Genomic DNA, 9,646 nt, shown 5'->3' on the forward strand with positions numbered 1-9,646 from the left:
GGGGGGACGGGCGACCCCCCCCCCTGCCGCAGAGGCTTCCCCAGGTAGTGGCCAGGAGACCTGTCCTCCCCCTGCGGACAGCCGAGCCCCGAGAACAAGGCGGAGCCCCAGACCCAGCTGCAGGTCAGCGAGGGCCATTTCCATGCACCTCTTCACCGCCCCGCCCCCGCCCTGCACACAGCGTCTTCCCCACACAGAGCCCTGGTGTGACAGCCCGCCACCTGGCCTCTGGGACTGGCAAAGCCACCCAGCCCGTTGGACAGTCACCGACACAGCCCACAGCCTGGTCCCCAGACCCCGAGTGTCTCCAAGGATCCCCACACCTCCATGCCTCTGCGAGGCAGCCTGCCTGGTCACGGCCGAGGGCCCTGTGGAGATGCAAGGCCAGGCCTGTGCAGAGCGTGTCCCAGAAACCTCAAAGAAGCTGTCCTCAGACATGGGGCCACGTCAGAGGCCTCTGTGAGGCACCACCAGCACAGAGGGGACAGCTCAGTTCTACAGACAAGGCCTGCAGCATCCTGGTGCTCTCTGCTGAGTCAAAGCCATGCGTTCACACTGGCAGGGACCCCGGGGCACAGCTCCGTCCTGAACCCAGCGACATCCCTGCACGACCCTGAGTGGGTCCAGCCGCAGGAAACAGGAGCGGCCCAGGCTGAGGCACCAGGCTTTCCTACTGAGAAACCCAGAACGTGGAGAGCCGGGCAGGGCAGAGGGCCCAGGTGCTCCGGCAGAAGGGAGGGAGAGCCCACTAGAGCCAATGAGCCTGGAAGAGCCGGACCGAGCTCAGGAGGGCCGGGCTGCAGCCTACACGGCGTAAGCAGCAGCTAAAGGGAGGCCTAATAGGTTGATCCAGCCAGGAGCAGCTATGCCCGTCCGGGAATGGACGCAGGGGCGCTGCGAAGGCACCAAGCACCGCGACTCGGGCCTAGACGGGCCGGCTGTGTGGTGTGCGGATTGCACCTCGCCATGGAGTCCCGGGCGTGCGGACGTTTCTGAAAACACGCCAAGTGCGTGCACGGGACACAGAAGACAGCTGAGCAGCCTGTCCTGAGGGCCTGGGAGGGGAGCTCTGGTCCACTCCCACACCCTGCTCCCACGGCTGGGTGCTATGTACGCACTGGGGGCAGGTCCCGTGTGACTGACCACAGTTCAGCTGGGGTGGCGGGGTGCAGGGGCTCTGGAGGAGGGGGGATGGAACCCCTGGCTGACGCCCTTCCCCAGACCTGGGTCGCGGCGTGCAGGGCAGTGGGCGAGCTCCCGACGTGTGCCCGTGTGCCCGTGTGCAGGCAGGAGGGCCGGCGATGGTGCACATCCCCACTCCCCAGTACGGGCCGGAGCGAGGCCTCCCTCCAGCCAACGTCTGCACTAAGGCAGGGCACTGCCCACGCCAGAGGCCATGGCCACGGCGACCCTGGGGCAGCTACGGACAGCCGGCTCGGAGAGCAGGCAGCGAGTTCTGAGGAGGAAGGCCACCCTGCGACATGCTCGGCCTTCCTTCTCAGGTGAGTGACAGAGCCTTCCGCCGTGAGGCCCCTGGGGTCTGGAAGGGAGAGCCCTCCATTAAAGCTGAGTAGAAACCGGGCAGCTGCCTGCTCTAGGAGCCCCTCCTGTCAGCAGCTGAGCCGCCATGCCACTTGCTGGGCCTCCCCTCCCATCTCATTTAGTTATTTAGTTAGTTTTTGTAGAGAGACTTTTTACTATAGGGCACGTGTACTTGGGGAGAGAAAGAGACAAAGTGAGAGATCACCCCCAGGAGGACGGCCATGCCGCAGCCCCTTCTCCCTCTCCTCTCAGCATCTTGGGCACGCACGCATGTGCCCAGCATGTGTTTTAAGCCCCTGGTCCAGGTTCCCGTCTAATTTATTTTTAAAGAAAGGGATGCTCTGTTCCTGGGACCAGCAGTTGGTGTAATGGCTGTGTCGCTGGACTCCCACGTAGTCAACTGCGGTTCGCGTCCCAAACCCGGTGGCTTAAACTCACGCTGGGTGCGTGTGCGTGCGTGCCCAAGATCCCGAGGGGAGAATGGAGAAGGGATTGTGGCGTGGCCATCCCCCTGGGGGGTGATTTCTCGCTTTCTGTCTCTCTGTCTGTCGTCTGGCGAGCGAAAGCGCCCTATAGCAAAAACCTCTCCAAACAAAAAAAAGGAATGATCTGTTCCCTTCAAGGTTTGACACGAGGACAAATCATGCCCACTCGGGTGTTCTAGTTTTTCTCCTGTCAGCTTTCTTAGGGTCCGTTCTTCTTCTTCTTTTTTTGGGAGAGATTTTCGCTAGAGGGCGTGTGCACTCGCCAGACAGACAGAGAGAGACAGAGAAACAGAAAGCGAGAAATCACCCCCCGGGGGGATGGCCACGTCGCAATCCCTTCTCCTCCATTCTCCTCTCGGGATCTTGGGCACGCACGCACACGCACCCGGCGTGAGATTTAAGCCACCGGGTCCGGGACGCGAACCGCGGTCGACTACGTGGGAGTCCAGCGACATAGCCATTACGCTAACTGCTGGTTCCCAGGGTCCGTTCTTGAAGTCACTCTGTCTTCATTTCCTTCATATGCCTTCATTTCCAAAGGTCTCATGACCTTTCCACACGGCCTGTGCCCCACAACTTGCCCCCCCGCCTGCCCCCACAACCTGTACCCCACGACCTGCCTCCCACAACCTGCCCCCCACGACCTTTGCCCCACGACCTGCGCCCCATGACCTGTGCCCCATGACCTGCGTCTCATGACCTGTCCCCACGACCGTCCCCACGACCCGAGAACCTTAGTGCCTTTCCAACCCACTCTGCTGCCCGGCGTCGGGCTGCCAGGCCTCCACTTCCCAGCTGCTCCCGAGAACCAGGCTCAGCTCGGTTGTCCTCTCTCATGTCTTCTCTGGCGTTACCCTTGCTCTGCCCGCGGAGCATCTGTGCACGGACTAACACTGTAGACACACCAAGCCCCACTACGCCCCCTGGCCTGTGATGCCCTCACCCGCCAATAGCTTCAATGACGTGACTATGGCGCGGCTCTCGTGAGGATGCGAGATGGACATGCAGCTGGCGGGACGGAGCGATGCCGCACCCCTGGGCATGCCGAGCTGCTCCTTCCCACTCAGACCCGGCCACCCAGCGCCTGCCCTGGGCCGCTTGGCTCGCACCGCGGGCCCCTCCCAGGGCACAGCTAGGGCTGTGCTCCCGGGCTGCAGCTGCCGCAGCATGCTACACCGAGCCATCACCACGGCCGCTGCCTAAGGGACAGCGTTGGTGAAGGCACCTCGAAACGTAGCCAGAGCTGGCAGGCAGCGCCTTCTCACTGGAGCTGGTGGACAAAGACACACTAACCCACGCTGGCCTCCTGGTTCTGACCGGCACGCACAGCCACGGCCCACAGGCCTGGGCTCAGGAGGTGCCGACGGAGCATGTTCAGGGTCTGAGCCCCGAGGACGGCACGGTGGCACCAGGCCCAGGAGTGGTGGCTTCCCCTCCACAACTCAACTCGTGAGGCCTCGGCTCAGCCCAGCACCGACCGTCCTGGGAAAGCCAGGCCGCCACGAGTCGCCCACGGCCCTGGGAGCGGGAGTCGGGCAGGTGCTGCCCCGCCTACCGGGCAGGATTCTTCCAACCAGCGCGTCTAACAGCCAGAAAGACTGTTCTTCGTTCTTCGTCACGAGAATCAGATATCCTGCTATGAAGTTCAGACCCTGCGAGGACGAGAAGCGAGTTCAGTCGGTCGTCATGGCACCTGCGGCAGCCTGGCTGCCGGCTGCCGGGTCCTCCCGTCCCCCGAACGTGCGCCCTTCTATACTGGAGGGTTCTGAGTGACAAGGAGTGGGCTTGCACACGTGCGCTGGAGGGAGGGAGGCACGGATGGTCTCGTCACATCATGCCCTTCCCCAGCCTGGCTCCGTGGGCTGCACGGACACCGCCCCCTGGAGGCCAATTGCCCAGCAGCACTTCCGAGGTGGGGCAGCCGGACCTGGGACGTGGGGGCAGCGTGCAGGAGAGGGGACAGGGGAGCGCCAACAGGGCAGGAGACCTCAGAGACACTGCCTACAGGGTGGACGCCAGGAGGGCCTCTGCCACACATGCTGGTCTCTCACACACCGCACACGGGCACTGGAGGAATCCCCCGTCGGGGAAACATTTGACAGACAGCAGGGCGTGGCCTGGCCCTTGGGCAGGAGCCCTGAGCCGGAGCTCGGGCCAAGTCCCTGGGACTCATGGTGGCTGACATCCACCTCCCAGCAGGAAGAGTGCAGGTCGCATGGGGCCCCGCCGGCCGCACAGCAGCCGTGCGCCTGGCTGCGGGACCGCTCCACGGCCTCCGCTTCCCAGTCTGCTGTTTGCCATCCTCTAGTAGTGGGGGAAGGGCATGCTACCACCAGCTGCAGGGATGACGGGCCACGACAGCACTGCGAAGGCAGCGCCATCATGCGGGTCACACACACACATGCGCTGCTGCGGAGCACGGGCCCAAAGAGCCCTTCACGTGCACCGACCGCACCTCTGCTCACAGACCTGAGGACCTGCCTCGGGAGCTCAGGTGACCTGGGCCACGTGGCGGCACTGCAGCAGCAGATGCTGCTGAGACCTGCTGGGACGGAGCCCGGGGACACAGTGCCGAGAGGACATCGACTGGAAGTACGCGTGTACATGTCACCAACACGTGGGTGGGCACGTCGGAGAGGCAGCCACGGCCACATGCATCGTGTGGGGTGAACGTGCCCCTTCCACCTCAAAACCCCCACGTGAAGCCCGAACTTGGGCACCATGGGATACGACATTTGTGGGGAAGGCCAAGCAGATGCGGTTAGGTGAGCGGCGTCTCAGAGCAGCGGGGGTCTGATCCCACGAGCCTGGGGACCCTGGCTACTGGCACACGCGGGATGGTGCCACGAGCCCAGATGCCACCAGAAGCTGGGGAGGCCAGCTGGGGCCTCCCTCTCCACCAGAGGGGCCAGCCCGCACCGCAGATGTGGCCGCAGAGCTGTGGCACTGCAGGTCTCCGTGGGCAAAGCCCCCGTCTGCGTAGCCAGGAAGCCTGCACTTGCCTGCCTGTGTCTCAGCACAGCAGGGCTCTGCCTCCTACAGCGTGTGTGTTTTAAATAAAGCTCATTTAAAAATAGACCTGTAATTGCAAGAGATGGAGCGAGGGGAGAGCCCCGCTCCTCCCAGGGAACGGCCCTGCTGCAGCCCTCCACCCCCCGTGCTGCCAGGCTCCGGCCACACGCCTGCACACCCACGGTGGTTCTCAAGCCACAGGCCGGGATTCAAAGCAGGCAGCCATTTGGGATCTGTCTTCTCTGACCACTGGGCAACAGGGCAGCCCCGAGAAAGCTTTCCTTGAAACCCGGAGGACACCATGGACAGTGCTTGAAGGTTTCTGCTCCCTGGCCTCTCAGAGGGCGAGCTACCCCCAGGGCTAAGGGCTGCAACGGGAGCTCCTGCGGACGACGGCCCGTCCTAGCTTAGTCCTCTCCTTGTCACTAGGTCTTTTTAGTCAGGGGCTGACGGTGCAGCGTGTGCAGGTCTCCGTGAGCTGTCGGCACACGGCGTGCCCGAGACCAGGCTGCTGAGGCCGGGGACCCCAAGCACCCAGGCCCTGCGGGCCGCCGTCTTCCCCCTTATAGGAAAACAGGCCAGCTCCATAGCCTGCTGGGTAAGGCCAGGCCCCCTTGGCCAACTGCGTGCAAATCTCGGCCCCAGAGGCTTGAGAAGCACGCCAGGCACATATGTGTGCCAAGGTCCCGAGGGACGAAGAAATGGAGAACGGAAGCGGCATGACCACCCCATCGGCGGAGTTCTGTCCCTCTCCCTCTTTTTCTCTTTCTGACAAGTACACTGGAAACTGAAAAAAAAACTTAAAGGAAAAAGAAAAAAAAAAGTGCTTATTTCTTCCATACGCAAGAGAGACAGGAAAGCAGAGGGAGGTGGCGGCAGCACCCGTGGCCCAACCCCAGGGCCTCTCAGCCGGAGCTCTCAGCCCCGAGTGGTGCACACACGGCCTGCTCGGAGGGTCTCTGGACTTGAACTGGGACCCTCCTCAGGCCACCTGCCTGTGCCCACCTGCGGTCGTGCTGCGGAGCCCACCTGGCAGTACCCCGCCCGCGGTCGTGGTGCAGAGCCCACCTGCCCGTGCCCACCCGCGGTCGTGCTGCGGAGCCCACCTGGCAGTACCCCACCCCGCGGTTGTGGTGCCCGTAGGCCAGCAGCACGCTGCACAGTGTCTTCTGTAGACATGGCTCCGCGGTCTTCCGGAACTGCACGTTGTCTGGGAAGGTCCGGTTCAGGTCTGTAGGAAACCTGAGAATGATGACTTGAGGCCTAGCACTCCTCCTGCCTCCAACCCTTTGGGTGTCTGCCCCATGGTGGGCGGCTGGGTCCATGTCCCACCTAAGGGGCGGCTCTGCGCAGTCACACGCCCCGCTTGTCCAAGGTACCTGCAGCTGGTGCAGCCGCACCAAGACTGCCTGGCTAGGAGGGCAGGGCTGCACCCGGGCTGTGAGCACGGGGCCTCACGGCCCGCTCAGAGCCAGGTGCACCGTCTCACTGCCCACGTCCTCGCTGGCCCTGCAGACAGGACTCCTGACCTGAGCCTGTGGGGGACGGGGAAGCTGAAGGCAAAACCTGGGCTGTTCCCAAGTCCGAAGATCAAAAGAGAAGGCAGAGCCTCCCTTCAGACAGATACACAGACAGACCAGGACCAAGATGGAGTGGCTCCACGGCTGGCCCTCGCACGAGGTCTCCCGCGGCTGCACAGACCTCCCGTTGCCAGCTGCCCCGACCCAGCCCAGGACCACATGGGCCTGGCAGTCTCTTCTGTGCCGGGCTGATGCCGCTCAGGCTCAGTGGGCTGACCGAGCCCCACGTGACCTGCACGGCGGTCGGAGTGGCAGCCCGCGGGAGCTGGACAAAAGACAGGCTGCCCGGAAGACCACGCGGCTGCTGGTCCCCGGCCCTGCTTAGAGCGGGCCATTTCCTCAGTCCTGTGCGGGACCCCTTCCCTAGGCTCTGACCATGGCTCTCCCTGAGACCCCAGTGAGGCGTGCGCCCCGCCCTCCCTGCCTGAGGAAGCCCAGCCTCCAGCCCAGCCCTGCCACTGGGACGGCTGTGGAGCACGTGGGCGGCCTCCTGTCCCCACCTCCGGTCCAGCCCTTATCTCCACACAGCAAAGTGGCAAAGTCCGAGCTGGACCAGCCTGGGGCCTCACCAGTGCAGACCACATCGCAGCCCTGGGAACCACAGGGCGTTTGCCCGAGAGCCGGGCGAGCTGGAGGCAGGGGGAGGGTCACCCGGTGCACCCTGCCGAGGTCGCCCCCCCCTCCTCTCACGTGCAAGTGTGCACCCTGTTGTTACTAAGACACTTAGAAGAACGGATTTGGGCAGGACACTGAGCTCATTGTCTCAGAACTCCTATGACTCCTATTCTTACACGTGGGTTTTTAAAAAGAGGTTTCCCTGGAGTTCTACAGATTCTAAAAAGCGGAATCGGTCAGGGGAAACGGAAGCATTTTGGCTGCTTCAGACGAGGGCGTGCGGCCATGCTCACTCCTAGGCCATGCTTTGCCGTGAGAGCTGCCCATGTCTGACGCCTTCCCGCAGAGGACAGGCCCTCCCCCACGGGCTGGGTCTGTCTGCAGGGCACGAATCCACCGCCCAGCCCTGCAAGACGATTTTCTTTCTTTCTTTCCTTTTTTTTTTTTTGAGAGGTTTTCGCTATAGGGCGCGTGCGCTCACCAGGCAGACAGAGACAGAGACAGAAAGTGAGAAATCACCCCCCCAGGGGGAATGGTCACACCGCAATCCCTTCTCCTCCATTCTCCTCTCGGGATCTTGGGCACGCACGCACACGCGCCCGGTGTGAGTTCTAAGCCACCGGTCCGGGAGGCAAACCGCGGTCGACTACGTGGGAATCTAGTGACATAGACATTACGCTAACTGCTGGTTCCCTGCAAGACGACTTTCTGCAAGTCTCAAAACCTGCAGAGAGCCGCCGTGAGATGCTGCGTGGGAAGGCGGTGTGCAGAGGAGCCGGAGAGGGCTCGGGAGCAGCGGGGGCACCCACACTCCTGGCTGTGCCACGCATGGTGAGGTGCGGGGCACCCGTGGCCATGGATGGAGTACGGGAAACCGACCGTGGTGAGCGTGCATGGAAGGCCCCGACCACGCTCTTCATGGCTGTTGGGCCCACCTACATGAGGCCACGTTGTCTGTCACCAAGACCGACAGGCCTGGGGTGCGGGGTGGGGCGTGGGCCGGTGTGTTGAGTGGGAAGTTCCAGTTGGGAAGACAAAAATGGTACCTTCTGTTGTGTATTCTCCACAGAGAGACAGAGGAGGGAGGAGAGCAGGGGAGAGCACCCCATGGGGATGGCCACGCCGCAGTCCCTCTCTGCCACCTCCCTGCTGCTGGGACTCGGGGCATACACAAAGTATTTTTTTCTTTTTTCCTTAGAGGATTTTGCTATAGGGCACGTGTGCTCGCCAGAAAGACAGAGAGAGACAGAGAGACGGAAAGCGAGAAATCACCCCCCGGGGGTGGGGGGATGGCCTTTGACCATGGCCACTTGAGATCAGGGTGCAGCCTCAGCTCTGCACCCATCCAGCACCAGCCAGGCCTCTCCCACGGCTCTGGCCCTGGGGGTGTGAGAACCCAGCACCACTGAGACTGGTCCATCCTCGAACAGAGACAAGGCGTTCCTCACGGCCCCATCATGCCAGCTCTCCGCACTTTAAAGGAGCTGGGTGTGCTCACAATCAAATATCTTGTTCTTAAAGGCATAGTCCCCAACCGTACAACCGAAGAGGCAGGTGTCTCTAAACCCTCGCTACCCAATCGGGGTAAGCCCATCCTAGCTCTTGGCTCCACTCAAAGCTATACCCTGCAATGCGTGATTACCATGGCAACAGGGCAAGAAAGCTAGCAGCAGGCTAGCAGATGCCGCAAAGGTTAAGGCACTGGACCCCAATGGCTGACAGCATGGTTCAAGCCCCAGAACCGGCATCTTGAAAGACGCACTGAGCTTGAATGTGTGTTCCCAAATTCCTGAGAGAAGAATGGGAGTGTGGGGCCATGGTATGGCCATCCCCGGGGAGGTGTGGAGGGCCCCTGGCTGTGGCCACCGCTGTCCTGTGCTAATGGCAGACACAACCTACACAACCTCGCAGCGACCTTGCCCCTGCACCAGCTGCCTCCCAGCCTCCCCGAGCTCCTTCCTGGGAGAGACCTGGTCCTTCCGCTGCCATGTCCAGCCAGCCAGCTGGCGCTCAGACCCTGGCTGAGCACGTCAGCATCCCCTGTGGAAGCTCTGGCTTCTACTCTCTCTTGGAAAATGCAGTGTGAGCCAAGGTTGGTGGAGGCATTCCCCTCCGCCCTCTGAGAGCTGGGCCTCCCACGGGCTGCCCGGCAGGCTCCTCACCTGTCTTGATGGCTTCTTCTATGCTCCGGTCCCTCTCCCCTTGGAGCAGCCGCTGGTAGTAGCCAGGATTCTGGTCCATCCGCTCCTGGGCTCCACTCAGCGCCATCCAGACGTGGGCCCGGAGCGCCAGGGGGATGCCCTTGCGGACATAGCGCTTCACTGCACCCAAAAGAGACAACGCCGAGTGCACCCCAACTCCCAGCCTCAGCCCCACCCTCCTCCTCCAAGCCCAAGCCCACCCCTCCACCTG

General features: G+C 62.7%; 1 protein-coding gene across 1 annotated transcript in view; it reads right to left on the reverse strand.

Moving 5' to 3' along the window:
• The window catches only part of GRTP1 (growth hormone regulated TBC protein 1), a 39,318-nt gene that overhangs the window by 9,113 nt on the left and 20,559 nt on the right, over positions 1–9,646 (reverse strand). Inside the window, exons 8-10 of the mRNA XM_027776192.1 lie at positions 9,397–9,555; positions 6,146–6,270; positions 3,583–3,679 (exon numbers count right to left, since the gene is read on the reverse strand). Coding sequence (XP_027631993.1) covers positions 3,583–3,679; positions 6,146–6,270; positions 9,397–9,555 — 381 coding nt within the window. The remainder of the gene's footprint in view (positions 1–3,582; positions 3,680–6,145; positions 6,271–9,396; positions 9,556–9,646) is intronic.

This window comes from Tupaia chinensis, unplaced genomic scaffold (assembly GCF_000334495.1).
Source record: "Tupaia chinensis unplaced genomic scaffold, TupChi_1.0 Scaffold000644_1, whole genome shotgun sequence".
Classification (NCBI taxonomy): domain Eukaryota; kingdom Metazoa; phylum Chordata; class Mammalia; order Scandentia; family Tupaiidae; genus Tupaia; species Tupaia belangeri.